The sequence below is a fragment of the Pyxicephalus adspersus genome, chromosome 3 (assembly GCF_032062135.1).
Source record: "Pyxicephalus adspersus chromosome 3, UCB_Pads_2.0, whole genome shotgun sequence".
In the NCBI taxonomy this organism is placed as follows: domain Eukaryota; kingdom Metazoa; phylum Chordata; class Amphibia; order Anura; family Pyxicephalidae; genus Pyxicephalus; species Pyxicephalus adspersus.
The window spans coordinates 36,157,598-36,184,453 of record NC_092860.1 but is presented as its reverse complement, the minus strand read 5'-3'; the positions used below and the strand labels follow the sequence as shown (position 1 = coordinate 36,184,453).

At 37.7% G+C, this 26,856-nt stretch overlaps 1 protein-coding gene across 1 annotated transcript; it reads left to right on the top strand.

Annotated features, from left to right (window-relative positions):
• Positions 1-740: 740 nt before the first annotated feature.
• On the top strand, positions 741-22,415 carry LOC140326034 (endoplasmic reticulum metallopeptidase 1-like). Its single transcript, XM_072404226.1, has 15 exons — positions 741-998; positions 5,811-6,112; positions 6,794-6,921; positions 8,407-8,512; positions 8,614-8,760; positions 10,048-10,140; positions 10,985-11,197; positions 11,684-11,904; positions 13,165-13,339; positions 13,715-13,905; positions 14,648-14,800; positions 15,559-15,758; positions 16,296-16,411; positions 17,272-17,435; positions 18,172-22,415. Exons 1-15 carry the CDS (start codon positions 748-750, stop codon positions 18,334-18,336), a joined length of 2,625 nt encoding a protein of 874 aa, XP_072260327.1. The 5' UTR covers positions 741-747; the 3' UTR covers positions 18,337-22,415.
• Positions 22,416-26,856: the final 4,441 nt, after the last annotated feature.

Here is a 26,856-nt window from a genome sequence, read left to right as displayed (position 1 = left end):
AATCCTATGAGTGGCCCGCCGCTTATATTCCCTCTTCATTGAAATAGCGCTGCTACTACAACTCCCTGCGTCTATAAAACAATCCAATGCGGGGCCACGCATTGACAGAGAGGCCGCTGGTCTATAGACACGAGTGATGCCAGTAATTGTAGTAGCGGCGCTATTTCAATGCAGCGGCGGGCCAGCTGCAGTTTATATTTAGCACTTTGTCCAAAAAAAACTACGTTGGGGGCCAGATTTAACCCCCGGGCCAGAGTTTGCACCCCTGTGCTACACTAAATATGTGTTTGTGTGCCCTATAGTCAGAGTCCCCGTTATTTCCTGTCCTAACAGGAAGTGAGGAAATATCACCTCAATGGGGACACTGTAACTCTAAGCTAACCCTACTATATCTAAAACAATTGTTTTAACGTTTTAACAATAAACCTGCTTTCTTGTAGCTGCGCTCATATAGCAGTACAGCTGTGAGCTAGGAGTGTCTGTGAGCTGGGCAGTCCCACCACTGCGGTGCGGCACTCACTGGCAGTCACTGCCCCGCACGCTCCAGCACAGCCAATGAATGAAACCTCTAGTAATATCAGCGTGACCCTCTACTCTTCCTGTCATTCGCCTGCAAGGACACCCTGACCATTATCTGCCTGTCAGCGGCCTCAGACTGCTTACCCATTGGCTAGATCAATGACAGACACTCTATGATTGGCTGGCGGTCGTCATGGTAGCCAGAGGTGGGGCTTATGTATTTCAGGCATGGAGCGGCAGGCAGGTTCGGTTTCTCGCAGGTCCCGGCATAATGTGGTGGGCTCAAATCACGGGAACCGGCGGGAAGAAAATAGCAGCAATGACAAGAAGACTCGGAGCCGGACGTTGGTATTCGGAGCGGGAGTTCCTGCGCTGCTTTTCCTGTATGTGCTCGGGATAAGAGGACTAGTGCACCTATCGCTGCGACAACTGGTGACACCGGGTGCCCGGCTCAGTGACTTCAATGCCAGCAATGCCAGGTGAGGGGGCCCTGGGAGGGCTCATACATAGGCAGCCATGGGGGAATGCTATATGAGCACTATGTGTACATAGCAATGTATGGGAGGGAGCTGTGCACAGCCATACACTGCTCATACCCGGGCTCCATTCATTGCAACACCTCCTACCTCCATCCGTTATTCCCCATGTGTGACCAGAGGCCTCCCAATACCCAGATTATATGAGATAGGAAGTCATCAATATGGACATAAATCTGATCCCATATCACACATAACTTCCCTGCATGCAAGACTTTTCTAAACATTTCCTGTCTCTAACTTTCCATAGTTTCCCCTTCTTTCCATATCATATTTTATCTCTTGATTTAAAGCGTACCTAAACTAAGACATTTCACTGTAAATAAAAGTGTAGAGGACCCCTTTATGTTAAGTAAATATTAATCTTTGTATTTTTTTAAGTACAACACCCTTTTAATTTTTTTTAGGGAATTGAGAATAATTGGGAGCACAAAGCCTCCCGGGACATCTACGTCACGTATCCCGGGAGGCTCTTGGGTGCTTCTTTTCAGAGGAGCCTTTTTGTGAAATGGAGAAAAAATTGCCAATCCCATGCATGCACAGTGAGATCAGCAAGTTTTTTTTCCAACCTACATCACCCAATCTCGCGCCTGGGTTGGGTGACACAGGGGAAAGAACGCAGAAGACGAGAAGATGGTGGCACCTGGTGTGGTGATGGATGCCAGGATGATGCGGGACCTGATGGGAAGACACCTCTGGAGTGATCGACCGTGCTGCGGGATTGAAGGTAAGTGTTTTTTTTTGTTCTGGGCATTTTTTAGTTTACTTCCTCTTTAATCATTTTAAATCCCGCAGGTAAAGTAAAACGCCAACCAATGGCAAGTTTTGTTTGTACTGGGTGATATCCTTCACTCATTTGTAGCCGGACCCAATCCAGGTTTATTCCATTCAATTGGTAAATGGTTTTATGGTCTATATGCCCAGGACAGGCATATAGAATTCTATGGGACGTTTCCTGGGGGGAGGAAGACAAGTCCAATAGAAGTCCATAGGATAGTGCTGTGCAAGAAGAATGTGAACAGCTATGGGATTATACCAGGGGTGGTCATAGAGAGGTGCAAAGTGTGTCAATACACAAGACCCTCCGTTGACAACAGGGGCTCCCACAAGAGCCCAAATTAGTTCTGCTCACGAGCCCACTTGGCGATGTCTGCTACTGCACATTAGGCCTACTTTTTAAAGCTCTACAAGATTGGAGAAGATAGACTATCATGGGAGAACCTGGGTGATCCATCCAACTTGGAATGGATTTCTAAAAAATAATTTGCTATTACAGGTAGTCCCAGGCTTACATACGAGATAGGGACTATAGGTTTGTTCTTAAGTTGAATTTGTATGCAAGTCAGAACAGGTACATTATTTTAATAAATGCAATTAGGACAGATGTTTGTCTCAACATATTAGGCGTGGTGTGAGTTACTGTATAAAATCCTCACCGTGAGTGAATCACAAACAAAGCAAGAAAAAAAAATATTGCAGCGTAGACTTTCATTAACTTCTGGAGCAAACTGTGCTTTGATATGCAAAAAGAAACAACTGCAGAGTTTGTCTTTGTCATTAAAGAGTTACAAGAGCTTGCAGAACAACAAAAGATTTCTTCTGCAAGTCATGCAAACCCCCCCCCCCAACAACATCCTGCACACAAACCAGCAAAGCCCTGTTCGTATCTAGGAGTCGTACGTATGTCAGATGTTCTTAACTCGGGGACTACCTGTAATTGGCAAATGTTTCGAATCCTGGATCAGATCCATTCCTGGTTTCAGGAATTTCCAGGATAGTTTATATTTGCCAGTCCAACTTTATTAATCTAGACTCAATGCATGTTAGTACACAGAATACCCACCGCTAATTACATCTTTGCTCTCTTGTAGCGCTATACTGACTGAATGATCTTTTGAGATCCAAAACTTCCTGGTATGTCGGTTCCCCTCATCTTATGTGTTCTTTGGTTATAACTGTCAGGCACTATGACCCTACACCTCCTCAGAAATGGACTCAAAGTAAACCTATAGGAAAAGTGTTTTTTGTGAAAGAATAAACTTTCCTCCATACCTGTGATCCCCGGACTGACCTACAATCTCCTGCTTTCTAAGCAATACTCTGCAGTATAGTATTTGCAATACTCTGGGTGGAAGGTCCTCCATGAAGATTTCTGTAGACTTGATGTATTGTATATGCACACTGCAGGTTCGTGTTTAGTGAGATGAAGGTTGCAGATCTTAGAACAAGCTGACAGTAGTAAATGGTACAGCTGGTACTCTCAGGATTTTAGCCCTATAAGTGAACTTTCAGCAAATCTTTTACATTTTTTTGAGATCTAGAGATCTACTCTTTCATTTTATTACAAGGCCATTGATGTGATCCTGATTTTTTTTCTTTATTTTGACCAGTCTAGTTATATGGCCATTTCCAGATCTGTAGTTCCCTATGCAACTTATTATATGTCATGCCTAATAGTTTATTTAAAAAAGGAAGGATAGTCTTATTAGACAGAGCTGTCTACAGCTTTAATACCTTTTAAAAGATTAATTTTTACTTCACTGTTAGATGAAACCATGTTAAGAGGAATACCAAATTACCAAATACCATTTTACAACGAGAACCAAAGTGCACATACATACTCTACTGTTCCTCCATTTCCTGTCCCTGTGATGTCCATTCCAGTTCAATAGGTGGCAAGAAATGAATGAAAAGATCACAAAAAAATCCAATATTCATGAGGGGAATCGTAGCTAAATGGTTCTCCTTTATCCAAGTCATGATATGGCTAGTGGACTCTGAGAAGATTACATGAACACATACAGTAAATTTTCAGTAACTGATGTCTAGTTCAGTGCAGACATAATGGTCTGCGTTCCCAGCTGACTGCTTGTGGAGCATAAATTAGAGTCAGCAGGATGTAGACTGCTGAGAAAAATGACAGAAAAGGCTCAGACGTGGAACTTCTAAAGCTAATGTTTTATTTAAATAAAGAACAGTAGGGTGGTAGATGGGCTTCTGGATGTCTACTAGGCTGTTGGCACCCACATCGGTGTCTTGGTGGTAAATGCTGCCTTGAATAGGAGCATTTAATATACAACACTGAGTAATATGGTGGCACTATATAAATACGGTTTAATAATAACAATAATTAAAAAGAAACACTCAGAAAAGTAGTGCACCTTGTTGTTCCTTTTAGATCCAAGTAGCTTGGGGTTTGGATATGGTAATCAATTGTATCAAGAGCAGCAGACTGTGGAACTGGTAGTAAATGTGGTAAAACAATGAATATTAACAGAGCATGCCTGAAAATGAGAGGTGAGGAAGATGTTTAGCAACTGTTGCAGAACAAGAAAGGTGAAGGTCCTCATTTGTCATTCATTGTTAAACCTAGATAAAGTATCTAAGGCATTACAACATTATGTGATAAGAAGTGAAATCAACACCCTTGCTTATGTTGGGTGTGTGCAATTGGCAATATAATTACTATGGTTGCTTTTGTACAGGTGAACGTGTTAATTGGGTTTAATAGTTGTGGGAGGCTGTAGCACCATTGCAGAACCAGTTGAGGCTTTTAAAGTCCCTCCGTAGAAATGAGTCTACTAGATTTAATTCAAGCTGCAATAATCTCTGGAGTAAAACTGGTTACATTGGTATTCATCTACTGTGATTCATCATTCTCTTTATGAAGCACAGATGTTGCCAAGTTATTCACTCCCTGTTCAGAACTTAGATTTTATCGTTATTCTGTGTAATCACTGGAAGACTCAAGGGAGCTCCTTTTTTTCGAGGTGCATCATTTTCTTTTGTCAACTTGCAGTCTCTGAATACAACAAGAATGGAACATGTGTCGATCAACCATAAACATTAAGACCAATGACAGGTTAAGTGACTAACTGATGTTACAGTGACCCCTGGAAAGGAATGGGGTATATTAGACACCAGTAAGCAGTCAGTTTTTAGTGATGTGATAAAAGCAGGACGAATGGCCAAGCGTAATGATCAAAACAAAATTGACAAAGGCCAAATTACACCCCAATACTTGGTCATCATTCCATATACCCCCTCCTATTGTCACCTATTCTCCCCCACCTCTTAGATTGTAAACTATTTCTGGCAGGGTCATTGTTTGTATCTGTCTGTCATTTCAACCTGTTTAGTTTATGGTGCTGTGTATTATGTTGGTGCCTTAAAAATACAGTTTACTAATACAGTTTGATAAATAGTGTGTGTGTCTCGTTTACTTGCGAAAAAGATGACCGCAGAATGCATTAGGTGAGGAAGGCAGGCAGGCAAAGGCAGCATGATATAAAGTGTCTGTTGCTAAGCTCTAAAGTGCAGATCTTTACAGGTCCATTCCTGTTTTAGCAGCACAATGGGAACATACACACCTAACTAACATTGTTTGTGAGTCTGTGTATATGTTATCAAATGTAAATATAAGAACGCTCAAATTATTCAGCCTTGGCGTGACAATGAGAACAGACTGTAGAACATCTTAACAAAAATATAAGATGTTATAGCAATTTTTTTGTGCAGGAAATGCTACTTGATTTTTCCCTTCCATTTTCCGCAGTACACCTCACACAACCTTGTTCTGTACAGATTTTATGCATACACATTATTTATGGTAAAGATGCTTGGTGTTTCTTTCTCCTATTTCTATCCAATTTTATCTGGTTGCTTCTGCAAACATTTAGGAAGCTGTTTCGGTAGTTGTTAAATTATGATATTGTGGTAAAAAGTACTGTATTAATGTCATGTTGCTTGCTGTAGGACATATCTGGAGCAGATCACAGCAATTGATTCAAGAACAGTGGGAAGCCCTGCAAATGAGATACTTACAGTCAGCTACATACTGGACAGGATCCGAGACATTCAGAAGACAAGAAACAAAGTCCATAAGATAACCGTAGATGTACAAAGACCTACGGGATCATTCAGCATTGATTTCCTTGGAGGTTTCACTAGTTACTATGATAACATTACTAACATAGCTGTAAAGTTGGAACCAGCACGGGGAGCACAGCATGCTGTCCTTGCAAATTGCCACTTTGACTCTGTGGCCAATACACCAGGTAAGGAGATTATTGGCTTATTTGACTAGGAACCGTAATCTTTCCTATAGACTCTCATCAAGTTGCCTCTCATCTTTACTAGGTAAAGAATATTGGCAAATGAAAAAGAAAATGACACTTGTCCAAGTTCACATGTATTGTCAATATAATAAAAGTGATACTGACTTCTGTATGCAAGTTGTACAGAATTCACAGATTGCCAAATGTATGGGTGGAGCAACTCTTGCACAAACAGAACTACCCTGTCATTATTCTGATTATCTACAATAAAGAGAATAGATTTTTACTGATAAATCCTTTATTGAAGGTGATGCATTTAAATTGGGTTGGGTATAGATTTAGATGAAACTACACAAAAATATAAAAGGTAAAATGAGATACATTAATGTGTTTTTCACACAAAAATGTGTTTGCCATGGGTTTACCTTCCATTATTTTCTTTGTCTTTGGGGCTAAAAGTTTAGAGACATTGCCCTAGAAGAGTGCAGGCAGCAAAGGATAACCCAATAGAAGTTTTAACCCTACCCTGCTCTATACTAAAGAAATAAAAAGGCTGGACATGCACTTTATATACTAATAAATACTATTGAGTTTATCAGAAAATCATGTACTATTTTTTTAACATACTTGTCTTATAATGATTAACACATTAATTGCTGCATATATGTTGGTTTTCTGCAGGTGCCAGTGATGATGCTGTTAGCTGTGCTGTTCTACTTGAAATCTTAGGATCGTTGTCAAGTACATCAGTCTCTTTGAAACATGCAATTATATTTCTGTTCAATGGTGCAGAGGAAAATATCCTTCAGGTATCCATCAAGTCATCCATTGTATACTACACCTAAACATCAAGTACCTAATAATCGAGCTCTAATTCATTTTTATTGGGATATGTTAGAAATTCCAACGCTCAGGGGAAAAATGTACCATATGGGCTGATTGTTTTCAGTCTTATCTTCTTGTTGCTTACTTGAGTTATATTGACCTTGTATTTGCTTGTCGCATAAGGTGCGTACACACTTCCAATTTTTATCGTTCCAATCGAACGACGAACGATCGATTGGGCAAAAAATCGTTGGTAAAAAAGTAACCAACGACGCCGACGAACGAGGAAAATTGTTGGAAACGAACGACCGGACTGGCGGATCGGATTGGGCGACGATCGTTGAACATCGTTCGTGTGTATGGTCGTTCGTTGATCGTTCATGGTCAGAGCATGCGTGATGAACGAACGTCCGTTCACTTTCCTGTCGTGCACATAGTTCCTCTATCGCTTAAACGATCGTATCTATTGTGTGTACAATATCTACGAACGATCGTGTCGTTACCTCTATGTGCAGGATCGGTGCTATAAGATCGTTCATATATATCGTGCAGGAACGTTCATCGTTCGTTTTCCGACGATAATAATTGGAAGTGTGTACGTAGCTTTATTCTGCTACTGTTGAGTCATTCTTTAAAAAAAACTCTATTTGTATAGCAAGGCATTCTTGTGTGTTATATATAATAATTGGTACCTGTTGGTATTCTCTATCCTTTAATCATTTTCTCACTACCGTTTCCTATTGTGTCTTTCATTATTGCCTTTTATAAATTCTATATATTTCGATGAACCAGGTCAAATTTAGGACCTTACATTACTTACTTTAGACTGCTATCATATTTCTAAAAAACTTTCTTTGTTTGACTGCGCATTGTATTTTTTGTAGGTATGGTTACAGTTGGGCTAAATGGATTAGTAATAAACTTTACGTGCTATATTTTTGGGCATATTAACAAAGGAGCTAATCTGCCTTTCAGATAACATTTACTTCAGAGTGCTAGTTCCTACTTCCTAGTGCTTAATTCAGCTACACTGAATGCTTGGCAAAAGTTAATTTTGCTACTGCTCATGTGAATTTATTTTTCATGGAAAATACCATGGATGATTGGAGAAAGAGACCACATTGCGTTACAAAACTGGCAGGTTATAGTTTGTCCTTTTTGAAGACTGCGTTTTCTGAAATTCTGTAGCTCTGGATTCTGTGATAATGTTACTATTACAGTATTTAGTGCTGGCACCTAGGTATATTTGTCTGGATGCCCACAAAACCAGGTAACTTTAGGGTTCTGCCCATCATATGGATAGGAATGTTCAGGCTTCCTAATAGGGGCTGGAAAGTGTGTAACAGAATGTTTTTGCTCATGGTGACCATAAAGGTAGCCTAAGAGTAATGCAGACACTGCTGCATACCTACAGTAACATGAAATATTGAATCGTATGAATGCAAAACATGTATTTTGTTTGCTCTTAGGGTAGCCATGGCTTCATTACTCAACACCCATGGGCCAAGCTTGTTCGTGCTTTCATTAATTTGGAAGCTGCCGGAGTGGGGGGAAAAGAGCTGGTATTTCAAACAGGTATGTAACCATCAATGTAGGATGTTTACTTCATATACTAGAGAGTCCTTGGTAAATATTTTGTTTATAGTTGTATCTTTTTTGTATAATTGTTTTGACAGGACCAGAAAACCCATGGCTGGTACAAGCCTATGCAATGGCTGCTGTCCATCCTTTTGCTTCAGTGGTGGCTCAAGAGGTGTTCCAGAGTGGCATTATCCCTTCAGACACAGACTTCCGCATTTACAGAGACTTTGGCAATATTCCAGGTTTGTTTTAGTTGTGTAATTTGTATCATCTTCTCCACCAATATACTTTTTTTGAAATCTGCTTGCAATCTTTTTATCATATATTTGCCAGGGCTGTCTGTTGTAAACTGGACCTTTGCCTTACATTGTCGTCACTGAAAGACATCCCAACTGCATTTTTCTTGTATGTTTGCTTTATCAGATTCTGAATATAATCTGCTTTGCTATTGACAGGAATGACTTGAATTGACAGGATAGATAAAGCAGGTATTGGAAGGTTAAAGCTATGTACACACGTCCAACGGTTCTCGCCCGATAATCGGCTCAGTGACGATATCGGGCAAGAATCTGGCGTGTGTACAGCGCCCATTGTCCGAACGACTGTCCTGGCGGATCCACGGGCGACTAACGATCCTAATGCAAAGGAAGGGGGAGGGGGCGCAGCAGGGTGCCGCTCTATCATTCTCCCTCTCCCCTCTGCATAGAGCAGAATGATGCTGTATGTACAGCACTCGTTCATGCATCGTTCATCGTGAAAGATCCTATATAGACTATTGCACGTGTGTATGCGGCTTAAGATCAATTATCCTATCTGCTTGTGTGTATAGTGTATTGTTATATGTGTGCTAGTGTATTGTTATATGATTAAGAAGGGTATGTACATGTACCTCTGCATATGTGTGCATACGTTTTATTCATATATATAATTAGTGTGTATAAATATAATTTATATATGAAAAATTTCTTAAAGACTGTTCAAAAAATATCTGATTAGTTAAGACCCAGTTTCTATGCAAAGTATTATATGCTGCAATACAATATTTTACAATATGGAAAGGTACAGAAATTCTTGTTGACCTTGCCAGAAATTAAGTGTTTCACAAACGCAAACATTATCATTATTGTGTAAACTCCTAGTCCTAACAATCCACCATGTAATGTGTATGATTAAAGGCAGATGTATTTGAAGGTAAAGTTGTGTGACAACTATAACTCCTTCCATAGATACAGTAGAGGAGTGACTGTTGCCACCCTAGGACAAGAAGTATGTTATAAGCTGGCACTCCTGGTGAAAATTAAGACAACATAGCCTGACGAAAGAAAATGGTCTTTATTAATCTGTCGTTTGTCATGTGTCTTGGCAATCATGTGTCTTGGTAATAGGTGGCCTTGGTAGTGGAATATGAGAAATGCAAAGCACAGTTGGGCCTACAAATCTGTAATTATTGGTATGCAAGACAGTTTGCAGTATTATTGAATTTATTTAACTGCTCTGGATTTTTTTTTTCACATTGTGTTCTTTTTTAGGTATTGACCTGGCTTTTATTGAGAATGGTTATATTTACCATACAAAATATGATACAGCAGACCGAATCCACACAGACTCTATCCAAAGAGCAGGTTAGTAATCATCTTTGATGTTAATATTACTGTAAATTAGAAATAATTTAACATCCAATTAGTAAAAATGCTCTCTTTTTTTACTCGGTAAATAAAACACAGGATTCCAAACCTTGGCTCACTACAACTTTCTACTTTACTTAAGTTGCAGCAGAAATTGAAAAGCTTTATCACCAGTACTTTCATATTCAAGTTGTATTTGGGTTATCTTCCTGCTATTTGCTCTTGGCACAGCAGCAATCATATTGTGCAACTATGTATGGTTAGTCTGTAAGCTTTTCAGGTATTGAAGAATGCAGGCAAGGCATTTGGTTAGCTTGTTGGAAGGGCAGGAAAAACCTCCACTGTGTCCTTTAATGTCCTATGCTCTTGTCTGACAGGGAAGAACATGAAAAACTTAATCAGGAAATCGTAGTGTGAGATACCTTGCTGTGCACAGATGTGTGAGTCACAAGAGTAAACTTATTAAATATTGTGGGAGACAGCGTCTTGCAACTTATTTTTCAATTGTGTATTCAGCTTTTTGCCTGGAAATATTGGTTACTTTTTAATTTTTTTTATTAATTTTAGAGAATTTTCCAGTGAACTTTTTTATACTTTAGACTTGGCAGCAACAATAAAATTTTAGTAAAACCACTGCCCATCACAACTTATCTTCTAGTTGCATTTTTCAAGTGAATTGAAGCTGATGCAAGCAACATCCTAAGTCTTCCCATATTTTGATTTGGCTATTGCAGTTATTTCCAGTATTCAGTTTTATCCTCTAAAAGTTTCAGACCTTTATAAATTTCTACCCTGTGCACGTATTGTTTGCTTGAAATGAATGTGAATTTCTTCCACGCAGGTGATAACATAATGGGGGTATTGAAATACTTGGCATCCTCGCAGCTTCTTGCTGACTCATCAGAGTATCGTCATGGGAACCTGATTTTCTTTGATATGAGCGGCTTTTTTGTGCTATCTTACCCAGCCCGAATTGGTACCATTGTAAATTACATCATAGGCACAGTTACTCTCTTTTATCTGAGCAAAAACACCATTAAATACAAACGTGAAGGTAAGCTTTTGTGTGTGTGTGTGTGTGTGTGTGTATGTGTGTGTGTGTGTGTGTGTGTGTGTATATATATATATATATATATATATATATATATATATATATATATATATATATAAAATACACTATAGTTAAACTTAATAAAATTGTTCACTTCAGCTTTCAGTGCTGTAGCACCCTGACGTTTTTTTTTTTTTTTTACATTTATGTACCATGCTTTCTAATGTATTTCCATTTTTATTAAACTTTTTTTTTTCCTGTGTAATAAGGCTGCATACTATAGTATTACCACAGTCTGTGTTTTACTTCTCTAACAAAGCATATGTGTCACCAGTTTGGTACCTAAAATCAAGCCATTTTGTTTTAGGTTTTTAGCCCCTCTATTTAGAAAAAGGAAAAAAGAAAACATTTTTTTTTGCTCACCATGTATAATATAGTAGCTGTTCAAATTTCTGTAATTTTTAATGTAGATCTATTTATTCTGTGTAGGAATGAACTATGCTCGTGACCTCATGGTTGGACTGTTCATCACAGTGACAAGTTGGATCTCTGCTCTAGTAACTGTTCTCATTATGGCAGTGTTGGTTACTTTGAGTGGCCACACTCTCTCCTGGTATACACACTTCTATGTGGCTGTGTCTCTCTATGCAACTGCTGTTTTAGCCAAACTCCTATTGATGCATTCACTGGCTAAAAAATTCTATTTTGCTGTAAGTGTCTTCAGTATATGTTCAGTTTAGTGTATGTATGTATAATGGCTATCGCAATTACATAGAAGAAAGATGCCTGAAAGCACACCTAAACCAGCATTTTAAACTTCAACTATATTTTTCTTTCCCCACATGATGCTTCCTAACCTAAACTCCAAATTGATCCAGGCTGTAATATTTAGTTAAAGCTTTGGTCCAAAGCGTTAACTGTGATGTTTGGAACAGCCTAGGTTATGGAGAAGTAATAATGAAAAAAGTAAAAACTTTTATATGATTTCTCTTTGTTGGCCCATTATCTTCACCTTTGTGTACTGTGGTTTGGATAAAGTATGAAACCTAATGTTGTGGGGAGCTTTTCATTTATTTTGATTACTTTGCAGGGCAATGTATGTAGCTGAATGTGCTGTTCCCACAAGGATCAGGTTTTCCTAGGCTAAAGCTAGTGAATAGAAATGACTGCATATTTTCAATTCAATGTATTGCATTTCAATTTATTTTAATGCATTGTAAATATGTTTGAATAGTATCCCTCTTAAATGCTTTTCCAATACAAGAGGTTTTCTCATAAATTTTTGGGGGGGAAGCATGCATTATAGATCTGTCATGAAATAACTACCTTCTTTAATGACCAAATGGTTTCTAAAATGATTAGCTAATATCAGTTATGCTATATCCTTTGATGGGGGGACTCATCTGAGACCCTGAATGGGGAAACCGTTAAGGTATTACTACATTGCTTCTTGACTCGGGTTTAAGGATTTTGCCAACCCCAGGTCTTAATAAGATTATTTTTTATTCAAAACAGATATTCTACATTTGGCTCATTTGCCAAACCATCAGGTGTGTTGGTAAATCTTGATCAAATGTACATGGTTAGCATGTGAAGGGTGTTATATATACAACATGCTCTCTTATTGGCTAATGTGCCAAAGAATAGAAATATTCCACCGCATACATAGCAAACATCCAATATGTTCACTAGTTACTATTTTTATTACTCACATTCTCTGACCTTAAGCCCTTCACATGCTAGTTTTTTGTTTCTTGTTGTAATGCAAACACATATTCTAAAGTGAAAATTTAGTTCATTTGAGAATTTTGTACACGTGTCTACAGTGTTTTGGTGCATCAGTGGAGTAGACTGGTCATCCTGTCATGTCAATTTCCTGAATTATGTCGGAAAAGTTAGTAAATTGTATATAGTTCCAAGATTAGAATCCTGATGAGACATCTTTGCATTTTCTTTTTTCAATTCCTCAGAACACAAGTGGACAGTACCTCGGGGACCTGTTCTTTGACGTATCCCTACTTTCATGGGGCATACCCATGGTGCTACTTACTAATAAAGGGCTTTGCTCTGCTTATTTCTTTGCCATGTGGGTGATCATCCCATTAATCACAAAGATGTTTCTTCGACAAGAATCTGTACATCAAGGTATGTTTACTTGCCATAGAAGTTCTATAACATTGCTGATAATATTAATAGAGCGTGTCATAAAGAAATCCAGTGACTTCAAGATAATTTTTTTTTTTTTTATTGGTTTGCTTGTATTTATATAGCACCAACATATTACATCCCTTTGTCCTATCACAAGAACATAGTTCTGCACACTGCTATGTAATGTAATATCCATCGAACACATTTTTACATTAACATAGGGTTTATTGATTTACATGCTGACATTTTTCCTGCAATATTTCAGTGTAAACCTGTCCCGTACATAAAATCTTTCCAGTATAAATGAGGCATTGCTATCTTCCAGCTATCTACCTTACACAATAATACATTTTCTTGCTTATTTCCTCACAGGTTCATCCTATAAATATATGGCAATATACCTATTGGGATTATTTTTTCCATACATACACACCATGTATCATGTGTGGGCAGTGTTTGAGATGTTTACTCCTATCCTTGGACGCAGTGGAACAGAAATTCCACCTGATGTGGTGATGGCCATCTTAATGGTTGTTTGTACGGTTATTCTGTTATCTTACTTTGTAAGTACACATATTGGTGTCTTTGCAATCCTGGTATATACTTTAGTAATAGTTTAAGTAGCTTAAAACCTGCTAAAAATTGTGGCTGTTCACAATATTTTTGACACGAATAGCAATGCAGTCTCATGATTTCTTTCAATCATGCATTCCATTTATTCCTGTAGATAAACTAGGCTATTTGCAGTTTGTTTTCTGCTGTCATTGATGTGGCTATTAAGAAACCTTAAAGAAGCTGAGCAGTAAATACTTAAAAGAATTTAGGAAAATGAACACATTTTCCAGCAAGGAACCAGTTATTCCTTTACTATATAAAACTTAATGGCAAGCTTATTTACTAAAATCCTTCCTCTTTGATCAGTGATCCAGCACAAATAAATGTGATTATAAGTGCATACACATCATATATGTCATCCACAAATTTATATATATATATATATATATATATATATATATATATATATATATATATATATATTATCTATTTTTATTTTTTTTAGTTTTGTAAAGTAGACATTGGGCTCCACTTATAAAGCAGGCAATTTGGCATTCCCTCAAACTTGGTGGTAATCCATTATTGCCATTGAAACACATGGACCTGGAAGAGTGAATGTTTAAAGGAATGCCTGATTCCATGTTTTATAAGTAGAGCCTATTGTGTATGATTGTAGTTGGTGAAAATAGGTAAATAATAATATAAAATACATACAGTACATGTAATATATTTTATTGTCCTCCTTTCTAGATCAAGTTTATTTATCTTGTCAAGAGCACCAAAAAATTAATGCTGTGTTTGGCCTTTGTGTCTGGTGTGACATTCGTCCTTGTGTGTAGTGGCTTGTTCTTTCCATATAGTGGCGATATGAACAGTCCCAAGCCGAAGAGGGTCTTCCTTCAGGTAATGCTGTTCCACCTTGCAGCTTTTTGTTCCCAGTGTGGGAATTCCAATATATAAATGTAATATTCTTCAGCTGTGTGATACCTAATCTAATAAAAGGAGTCTATTTCTTCTTTTCCCTGTATTATATATTGCATGCTAAAACATACATTATATAAATTACAACAATTCTGCTCATATATTGCATTATTATATTACATTTGTTCATCTGTTATCTCTTTGTGTCTGTGGCAGTATAGCCATTAGGCTACATACATATATCAGATAATCGTCACCCGTTCGTGAAAATCTGACAAGTGTATAGTGGTACCCTGATGTTATTTGCCATGGCACATTGTTGAACAGCTGATCAGGACTGCCTGCTGGTTACTTCTATGGAGGAGAGCACAGCAGGGTGCTGCTCACTCATTCCCACCTCCCCCTAGGATAGAATGGTGCTGTGAGTACAGTGCTCATTCCTTTCTCTGTCACGGACTCTGTATTAGACTTTAGTTTTAACCGTCTCCATTGCTTGACGTTCTGCCAAAGAGGGTGGAAACTCATTTTATTTATGGCACACCAACACCTAATTTCTTGTATTTGTAATGTGGTTAAAAAAAATCAGATGTGCGGAAATGTCAATGTATTCCAGGGATGCACATTTTTTTTTTTTAAACATACATCTTTGCATATACCTAAAATCTTTTGCTTCCAATTTTTTTTTAATGTATTTTTACAATCTCTAACGTGTTTTTTTTTTTTCTCCTGTGCTTGTTAAGCACACGACAAGAACTTTCCACAATTTGAATGGAGAGGTTGTAAAGGCAGATTCTGGTATTTGGATCAATGGCTTTGATTACACTGGATTATCTCACGTCACTCCTCATGTACCTGAATTAAATGACACAGTCAAAGCCCAATGTGAGGATTATCCATTCTGTGGATTCCCCTGGTTTTTTCCTGTTCATTTTTTGCTCAGGTTAGTGACCCAAACCATAGTATAGCTTCTTCTATTAGTTTTGTATGGTTGTCTCAAAAATAAGGCAAACTGTGCTTAAAACTGAACCTATACATAGCAATAAGACAGGGCCATGCAACACAAAATAGAATTTAAAAGTCAAAAATGCAAAATAATTGAAGACTTTTAAATAGTAGTTTCTATCAACTGCAAGAATTGAAATTAATGGGGTCTGGCAGAAATGTGAAAAAAACCATAGTATTTTTATTTTTTTATTTCAATTTAGTCTTTCAATAAATAGTCCGGTAGTTGTTGTTCGGTAACCACTGCTATAAGGTTTGTGTTAAGTTATGCTTAAAAAAGTTATGAAGAGGCTAGCATATGGCCACACAGAGATATGTGATTAGGTGAAAGGTGCTAGGAGTACTGAGGGAATAAACAAGACAAACTAAGTGACATTTTTTCTCTCATTGGTCTGTTTGTAACACACAAAACTCTTAAGGATGTTTGCTTTAAAAAGTTGGATATTAAAGTCATTTCTCTTGCCTCTTCCAACAGGAAGAACTGGTATCTCCCAGCACCCCCTCCTCCTGTCTCTGAAAACATGGAGTTCAAACTTGCATCCAGGGAAGAGATGCCATGGGGTGCTACTCGACTGAACTTTGAAATTAAAGGCTAGTAAATTTCTCTTTTTTTTTCTGTGTATTTGTTTTAAAGTGGAATTCCAGCCAGAATATAATATTAAATAAAGAAACAAAATGCAATAAATGCATTCCCATATTTAATAATAAAATAATAATCGGCTTTATTTTAATTGCAGTTAGTTGAAATGCTTGAATGTGATGTGTTGTCATGATGTGAGGGCAAAGCTATACATTGTTTGTAATGGTGGTCACTGGTGTCAAAAATATTTAGACTATTCAGGTAATTTTAAAACCATGCTACTGCTCTGTTTTTTTTGCAAAAGGATTTAACGTATACCTGTGGTGGTGGAAAAATGTGGACCACAATTGCTGACTGTTCCCCATTAACCCCCTCCCCACTTCTCCTTTTCAGTAGTAATTTGTTTATTCACTACATGGTCTGCAGGCATTAATCATAATATTAGACACTCAGTCTATTTACATAGGCTTTAGGCCAACAAATGCAACATACAATATGTTTCTTAGGATGAAAGGCATAACAAGAATAATTGTTGGATTTAGAACTCTTGATGTGAAGCTTTCTAGGGACATATCTGATCTCTGCTTTCATCCACTTTTAGACACCATATCTGGTTTGATTTGAACATTGAGGTAAATCTGTAAAGTAGGTATTTTTTGTTCATTGTGCCATTTCCCAGGCATAGGATGTCTTTCAACAGAGTCTATATTAACATCTTGGCCTTTAGTTATTGATATGCATATCTACAGTTGTCAAATTTGCTCAATTTGTTTCGTTTTACATAGTAACTTGTAGTGAAAGTAGAATAGTAATCTATCAATATAGAACACTGCAATATTTTCTGGTTACTTTTTTGTTTTTTTTAACCTAGGACCAAGTCACATGACCGTATATGTGCGTCCACATGACCCATTTGTGTTGTCTAGCTGGTCTCTGGGTGACGGCATACCAGTACCAAGCAATGGTGGGGATTACTTTGTATATTACTCCCATGGCTTGCAGGCTCCAGTATGGAAATTCTGGATTGAACTGAAGGTAAGGACAACATACAGGACAAAAACTCCTGAAGGGTAGCCCCTTCTAAATGATTGTACTGCTTTCCTTGTAAATTTCAGTGGTCGGCAAGAATTATAAATGACCCCGCAAGGAAATAAATGCACCGGTGTTGGAGGTCAGTAGGCAGAGTAATTAATTCTGGTGTCAGTTAGAATAATGTTCTATTGTCAAGCGTTGGTGAAAGTAATAAATGCCCAGTGGTCAATAGAATTTAAAAATGCCCGGGTAAGTAGAAGTAATAAAAGCTCCAACTTGAGTGGTAAGTGAGAGAAATCTTTCTATTTCTCGTGGTGATTGCTGGAGACTGTAAATGCAGCATTGGTCAGGAGATCCCTCCACCTGATAGTCCCCATGCTGCTGGGTGCTATGAAACCGTATTCTCTTCAGCTGACATGAATTCCCTGGTTTAAAAGAAACTGTCAAATTCACTTTTCTTTTGAAACCTTTTTCTTGTCATGCAAACAGAATCCTTGTCTTGGTGATAGTAGCATCTTGTAGAAAAAAAAGAAATAAGCAGATTTATAAACAAGGTCACCTTCATCTAATAAATGATATGATGACTGTATGCTTGATGATGGATTAGGAATAACTAGTTGGCAAATAGTTGTTTGTTTTTGATAATAGTTTGCAAACAAGGTTTTGTTTTTGTTTTTTGTTTTTTTTGGACACCCCAGGGACACCTAAAATATGTACAATCCATATCTGTCTATTTCAGGGTTCAGATGATTATTCTGATGGCATGGTCACAATTGCAGCAGCATCTCATTATTTCTTTGGATCAAATCAGCATTCTCCCCACCTGGACACACTTCTTCAAAGATTCCCAGATTGGAGCTTCCCATCTAGCTGGGTCAGCACATATGATCTGTATATCTATTGATTTTGTCTTTTTACTATCCTCAACAAAGTGTGCATGTACAGTAACCACTGTGACCAGAGGAAGGAATTCTGGTAAAAGATCGGATGGAGAGAAATGGTTCATGGCACTCTACTGATCTGTGGTGATGGTCTAGGTATTTTGATTATGGGGACTTTTTTTTTTTTGTGGGGGATCGGAAATCAAGCAAAAAATTCTTGGAATGAACCTTGTGTATTTTGAACCATTCAGACATTGTACTTGATCCGGTGCAAAGACTAGTGGTGATCTGTGGAGTTTTATTAGTTTTCACCCTGGACGTTCCTGTTTACAACATATGAATGCAGTCTTGTTACCCTTAGTGGCTATATAGTATAATATTCATTATATTGTTTGACATAGTGGTCAAAACTTTTTGACCTCCCATATATAATCATAAATTGACTGCCTAAAGATCTTTTTTTTTTTATAAATCTGCAACCTTTTTTTCCTTTACATTGACGTGTGGGAGGGAGAAGCACACAAAAATCCTCAACTTCAGGAAAACCCTAGAGATTTACCAATATTTTCCAGTCTGATATACATAGGCATTGTTGTCCAAACTGACAATGATTTCACATCTTTTTAAATAAAGCGGAACAAAACAAAAAGTTATTCCCAGCTGCTTATACCTGCTGTCAGCCCAACATTTAGGACCTGAAATATCTAGTGTTCTAGCTGATCACCTGTGCAGCCCCATGGGTTCTGCAGATCTTAACAGAGGCTAAACTGGCCCATTTCCATCAGCTGTAAAGGATAGAGAAATTTAGTTGTACTTTAAGGCTGGGATGAGTTCTGTTCACTGAAATAATGTCAGAGAAAAGTAATCAGTCATTCACTTTCAAACAATAATCCAGTATTTAATGGTACTAGGGCCACAGAAGCAACTATAGGTATAGTCTGATGCTTGTTGTAGCCCTTAATACTGTATCGTTTAGTATTCAGGGCATGTTATATGTAGGGTAAGCTGATATAAGGATCTTTTGTACCAGTTACCAATTCAACATGACAGCCCCATCATTACCCACCGTATCAGCCAGGCCTAATATACAAACCTAAAGGCTTAAAAAAAAAAACTGGTATTGAAATCAGTCTTGGCTGCATTTAAAAGCCACCATCTTGTATTTATAATATGATTTTGCAGGGTCCAGAACTGTACACCTTGGGAAATCATGCAGTTTAATATTACCTAAAGGCTATTGCCCTAAAATGATCTTAACTGCCCCTGTGGTAGTAAATATTATTTGTACTTAAAATGTGCTATCTACTTGAGGTGCTTCCCCTCATTTCCAAAGCTCCAAGAGACCATGGCAGCCACAAGAGCCTAACAGTTTTGTAAGCTTGTGTGACTAAACAGCTGACAGTTTTGCTGCTGTTATAGCCAACTAACTATAATAATTAGAAAGTTACTGACCCAAAACAAAAATGCAGATTGGTAGGACCCGACAAATGTCAGTATTCTTTGTGCTGCATAAATTCTAGTGTTGTGTAACATGTTAGCACTGTATAAACACATTGGAATAATTCTCGATCTGAAAATGTACTGATTAGTGTCCATAATTTATTGGAGGTAAAGATCAGTGGTGGTAGCCACAATGTTTGACTAGCTGTGATCATGAAGATGTTAATTGATAGATTCTGGTAGGTTTTGTCAAATTAAAATTTTATCGATCAATGAAAGGCGATTTCACAAAGACACTTAAGCATATTCTTTTATAACAATCTTATATAGGTGTATAGACACACAAACTATTTTGATTGTGCATTGTTACTGCTTTGCACACCCGAAAAATATTTCTGTCAAGGTCCCTATCCTGTGGACAGGTATTTGTTGAAACCTTACATACATTAGAATACATAGACTTTACACACTATTATGCTAATTTTATTTTTATTCAACCAGATTAAATATTAGCTTTTTTCAGTGCCTGAGTACTTATTTAGAACAAAAACTTCTCCATATATGAAATTTATTTTTATTTTAAATGTATTTACTGATATATATACTTGAATCTTAACTGTATTTTCTACAATGTTTTTCTGTTGACCTTTCTCAAAGAAATCAAATTATGCACTGATCTGTTTAATCCAGTTTGTCTACATGCAGGTTCGAACGTTCAGCAAGGTGAAGGAAAAATATTAATTGTGGTAACCTACAGTAACCAATGCATATTCACCTTTCACCTGTTGGATTTCCACATGGTGAAACCTGAAATGTTGGTTACTTGAATAGGTATCCACATAAGTTAGCTTTGTTTGTATTGCTTGCATGAGCTCAATACTGATTTCTCTTCAAGCTGTAAGCTGGTCATACTAGTGTGTGTGTGTGTGTGTGTGTATCAATTAGGTCTTCAGGCAAATTCTTTTCACCAGATATACCCTGTGTGTTAACTAAACCTTAGACCTTGTTCACACAAACTTCGGACTGTATAAGAGCAGGAAAAAGCTTTTACAAGTCTTGAAAGTTCAGTCAAGCTTTGGCTTTGGAATGTTCTACTCTGAGGAAGAAGTATTTTATAGAATTTTTAAGACATGCCTATATCCTTGCAGTCCCCTGTGCTTTCCCACTGCTGGGTAATTTTCTGCACTACCATTTTTCTTACCGGAAAATGGGCTGGGCTGCCATCATTATCTTGTGTGTTTGGGGGGGTCTTTTGCCCAGTAGCTTACAACAAAGTGATTTCTTGCACAGAGCTGCACTAGCTGGCAAGTTGTCTTTTGCACAATGGGCTCCAGGCAAAGTATTAAATCTTTAGAGCTTGACCTGCTTGTATTGTATCTGGCCTATAAAATTGGAGTACTGTCATTTATTTTTAACATTTACAAACTGGAACCAAATAATTATTTAACAAAGCTTCTTAAAGCTTGCTGAAAGTTTCATAAATACTTTTCCAAAGCTTGCACTACATATAGTTCTCTTATATAAGCTGAAACCTGTGTGAATAATGTCTTAATGTGTGGGAATTGTGAACCAAAGCTGAACTTGCAGCAATTATTCCAAGGTTATGTCTCCAAAAGCTTCAGGCTGCAATGTGCTGAAAAAACATTGGAAAAAAATTACATGCACAATGCCTTCCTTATTTAAAGTGCCAGTATGCTTTGCTTCAGCTTGTTGCTTTGAAATTAAAGCAGACGTAAAAACAAAATCCCAGTTTCAAGTCGAACAGAACTGTTGGATCTGAGGTCAATCTGAAAAAACAATGTACTTTTGGGTGATCATCGTTACCAGTGAGTGAAGCAATCCTATGTGTTGGTAAAACAAAACACATGATTATGTGCTGTAATGTCATTTTGTGTTTTTCTTGCAGTGAGGGACAAAGCTGGTTTGTAAAGGGGTTGTACACATTACACACCAGGCTAGGTGTGGCTATGTACTCACCAGGTGCTGCTTTTGCCTGGTACACCAGCCAATAGGTTGGCAGCCACTGTGTAAATTGCCACCATCCAATATGTACACCTATTACTATAGAGCTGGCAAACATTAGAATTATGGATGGTAAACATAGTGTACTCTTTTTACAAGCTTTGTAACTATCTTCTTTGCAAACACTAAGTGGCATTACAGCCCATATGCATACAAGATATTGTACATGTGTACAGTGTTTTAAAACTTTTAACTGAATAACAAACCATAAAATAAATTGGTTAGTCAAATGCAAAATTGAAAGTACATCTAATTGAGTGTACCATCCTGCTAAAGACCTATATTGGTCCTAATCTCACTTAGCAAAGGAACAGGTGAGGAACTATATGGGCCATAAGGAGTTGGGAGACATGTTTATATTGTATGTTATGTCTGACTTTAATTGTGCCTATAAAGCAAAGCTGAAGCATCCATGCCAACTGATTTCAATGGAAAGCTTTTACAGTGTGTATCTAGGTCTTTTGCTACAAATATTTTTGGCTTATACCTGTTCAGATAGTAGCCTAAATATTTTGTGTAATGTTAATAAATATGTATAGCCAGCATTACAGTGATGCAAATCAAGAGGAAACTTGCAGGGTTTATTACTGTGAATCCACTGAAATATACTGTCCCAATTAAAGTTTTATTTTATATTTAAGGAACATGTCATTACTTTGTGCATGTATTATATTTTTTTAACTCGCAGGACATTTTATTAGGTACACTATGCAAGTATCAGGTTGGACCTCCTTTTGCCTTAAGAAGATCCTTAATTCTTTTTGCCCTAGAATAATCAAGGTGCTGGAAACATTCCTTATGGTCCATATTGGAATGGTAACATTGGACACTTGCTGCAGATCTGTCGGCTGCTCATCAGTGATATAAACTTCCTTTCCACACCCCGAAGGTGCTTTATTGGATTGAGATTTTAGGTGTGTGGTGGGCATGTAAGTACAGTGAATACATTGCCATGTGCAAGAAACCAGTTCGAATTGAAACAAGCTTTATGATGTATGCTATCCTGCTGAAAGTAGTCATCGGAAAATTGATAAACTGTGGGATGGGTGTATTTGGTAACAATACTAATGTAGGCTGTGGAATTTAAAATATGCTTTATTAGTACCAAGGGGCCAAAGTGTCTGGCAATACCAAGACATTGCCCAGAAAACTGCTTCTCACAGGATATTTTCCCTTTTTTGGACATATGGAAAAACCTGGAGATGGTTGTGTTTGATCAGATCAGCAGATTCTGAAATACTCAGAGTATTCTGCATCACCAACAACTAAGCAAAGTTCAAAGTCACTTAAATGACCTTTCTTGCCCATTACAATTCTCTGTTTTACCTGTTTTAGAGTTTTTTTTTTTTTTTTTTTTGCAAAGTACCCCCAAGTTACAGCACTTGGGGTCACCTGTGGCTGAGGGGAAATCATCCAACACAGATGCCCGGCAGTGCAGTGGGGACTGGTGTGGAACCCTGTAAAATGGCCAGTGGAGAGCTGCCCAGCTTCCAGATAAGAAGTCAAAGCCCTGTCTCCTTACAGACAAGGTTTATCTGGATTAGCACAATGAAATCCTATCCCCAACCTGGTGGGGGGAACATTGAATATTTCCAGCATTCTCTTCTGAACTAAACCCTTTTCTTTTAAAACCGCCTCCTGAAGTCCAGGGTTGCCTCAACCTCCGACTGTTCATTCACTTCAACTGTGCCACCAGTTTCAGACAGGATAAAAAGCCTGGTGAATCCTAATTTGGGAAGCATATGCTTGACAGCCACTCAAATGATTACTTTATAGACAGGAATAAAGGCCAATAAATGTTGTTCCCAGCTTCTTGAAAGGACAACAAAGTCACCCAGCCTAAATTTGGGGTAGTCCCTCTTCTTGCCAACTTTTCTCTTCATTCTTGCCTAGGTTAGACAGGACCTAATTTGTTTTGATATTTGATATAGGAAATGAATGAATCTCAATCCTTTACCCCAAGGATCAAGAGTCTGGGCAATGCCGAAAATATGTTGAGTTGAATTTGTAGTTTTTCATACCGTGGCATAGACTAGTATGTGGTGGTGTTATAGACAAACTCTGACATGGGGAGAAGGAAGGACCATTTATCTTATGAGACAGATGAGAAAGAGAAACATAACAAAACAGACTATCTTAATAAGTCACTTGACTTGGCTTTAACTGGTTCAAAGCTGACTTGGGTTCAAGGGTCCAAGAGACTGAGACATGCAGACTTGTGGGCCACATTAGAGGGGGCCACAATTAAGGCTAAACCTAAAAATTCACGACACTCTTCTGGTTAATGCGATATCCAGCCAATTTAGGACTGCAGATATTTTTTGGGCATCCACAATGATTCCCTGGGTCGGATCTAATATACCCTAAAAACTGAATGATATCCTCCTCAGGCTCACACTTTTCCAGTTAGTAACCCATGGGTTTAAAAGGGGGTCCTCCAGAGACAGGAAAAATGTTAAGATGTTAAGTATCTACAAAATGTTGGAATGTAGGGGCATTACAAAGAACAAAGGACCTAACCAATGACCAAAGCAGATATCTATTCCAGTGGTAGTTTTTTTTTGTTTTCTTCTTGTCTTTCAGGTTTTGGTTGCCTCTACAGCATTTGAGATCATTTTAGCTGAGCAGTCTATCATTTTCTGCACTTTTTTCTCCTCTCCAATTAACTTTTTATTCAAAGTACGCTGTTCTTCTGATGTCTAAAATGACTAATTTTACTCGATTTTCAGAGAATGCACTGCACTATAACCAACACACATAACATTTGCTGCTTTCCTTAAATAAGGGCCCTAATTGCACTAATTATATAGGTAATCCTACACAAGCTGGAGGTATAGGAATAATTTTAAAGGGAAACATTTTAGTGTAACATTCAATAGTTGAAGTAGTAAGAGCTTCTAATTGAAATATTTATTAGAATATATATGAATATGTTATATTAGAATATATATGAGATATTTAGAAGTTTATTTTCACTCAATGCCTCAATGTAGCTTCATGTCATTTAGTTTTATGTTTAAGACTATTGTGTGTCATATTGTTGTACACTTGATTAAAATCACTTTTAACTGTGACAAGGTTTCCACACTAAAAAAAATACAGTTGGAGAACAGTTTTCAAACTAATTAGTCTGTATTGTGTACATTTTAAAATCGCAAAACTGGTCTAACTAACTGGGGGCAAAATGGGATGCTGTGTATGGAGGGCCGAATTTCCGTTGCTGACAAAAATGATGCAAGTCTAGTTTTAGGTGCTTGTTATTGCAATGCCCATCAATATACAAAACACTGTCCTAATGAACAATTATTCAAATAACATGTGAAGAAGGCCTTATGCGGGGTAAAACAATCTCTTTGCCCCCTACTGTCTTTGGTGTCAGATTAGATGCTGGGTACATGGCAGCTAAAAGGTTACCTGATGGACATGTAAATGTCAAGATTCTGATTCAGTATCTTAGCACATTAAGTGAAAAGGTTCTTCAACTAAACTCTAAGGGGGTGTCTGCTTCACACTAATGAAAACCTATACTGAGAGAAAAAAAGAAGACTAACTGCCTACCTCTAGTTCTGAAAATATTAACTGCCAATTACCTTTATCAAGTGTGCAGGTAAGAAGTTCTTACTTCCTTGGAAGCATGTTTGATCTGGGTCTATGGCTGGGTATTGAACCCACAAACAGCTCTCCTTTTCAGGAGTTTGGCAATGTTTACTTTCATATACCTTGTGACAGAAGATAGAGGGTTGCATACTTTGTGCCAAACCAATTCTTCCTCCACAGGACAAGCACAAATCAGGATTTCTGCCTCTACTTGTACTTCTACCAGAGAGACATTCTGTGAAAGAAACACAATTCTTTACTTGTGTCCTCCTGTCCAAACTGGCATGTCCTATGGCACATAAAAAATACAGATTTCTACTTATAGATGAAATTACTGTTGCACATTGTAGCATACTGAAATGATTACCAAGCTTATTGTACAAAAACTCTATTCACAATTATTGTACAAAGGTAATAAATAGGAACCTTGCTATACCTTATTTTTAAAAACAAGGTTATGTTCAGACCAGTAGTTTTTGTAAACAGTTTTACCACCAAAACTGTTTAACCTTGGACCAAAATAGGTTTGTTCTGTCCTTAAAAGCCGACAGCACAGCTGCACTTTTTTTTTTGTATTGCCCTAAGCGTTTTTTTTTTTTTTTTTTTGTTCTGAGTCTGTGGAGGGAGCCTATTTACAATCTGGAATGCCCTTTATTAAGGAGGCCCCAGGTATCTGCCTTCTTACCCTCAGGAATTAGTACAGGGGTTCATAATACTCCTTACCCATTTCCAGAAAGGGTAAAAGCAGCACAAAAAATGACACGAGAAATAAAATGTATTCCCCCCCCCCCCCCCCTTAATACCTTTAAATGATCCAGTGATGTCTAAGTATAATGTCCTGCTGCTTCATCAGCTGCTCATCCTGGGCAAAGCTTCAATCACTGGCACATCCAGGCACAGCTAACCTCAACTGCCCTCTTGTGTGATTGGCTGAACAATTTAAAACAATACCACTTTTTAGTTATCTTATCATTGATTTAGTTATTTCAGTCAGTCATACAAGGGGGTGGCTGGGGACAGCTGTCTGCCTGAACAAGTATCAGGAACTACGCCAAAGTGGACGTCGTGGGTAAAGACCAGCCAATGCAGAATCTGAGGCTGCTGGTGCTGGATGGGTAGATCATCGTAGGTGACTACATACATTGCTGTAAGGATTTGGTTAAGAAAACTAATAAAGATTTTTTTTTTTTTTTTTAAATGTCACCCTGCTTGAGGGGAAATAAAAAAAATGTTTCAACTGTTTCTTTAACAGTTTTGAAAATTGGGCAAGGGGTATTATATCTCCCTGTACTTATTCCCCAAGCTGAGGGGGTGGGTATCTGCAGCCCCCTTATTAAGTGGCTTATTAAGCTATATTCATAGAAATATATTGTGATAGTTACAACATGATACCAAACCCCTTCAGAAAATATTAGCACCCAAAATACTCTGCAAGCTGAGTCTGCTCTATATTCTGGATCTTTGTTGACATCTTTCCTGCATGC

Excerpts from the sequence above, each read along its gene's own strand:
- LOC140326034 (XM_072404226.1), top strand. The coding sequence starts at position 748 with ATGGAGCGGCAGGCAGGTTCGGTTTCTCGCAGGTCCCGGCATAATGTG. Across the intron at positions 11,198-11,683 it reads CATTAAATACAAACGTGAAG|GAATGAACTATGCTCGTGAC; the intron begins GTAAGCTTTTGT and ends TATTCTGTGTAG. Across the intron at positions 13,906-14,647 it reads TTATTCTGTTATCTTACTTT|ATCAAGTTTATTTATCTTGT; the intron begins GTAAGTACACAT and ends CCTCCTTTCTAG.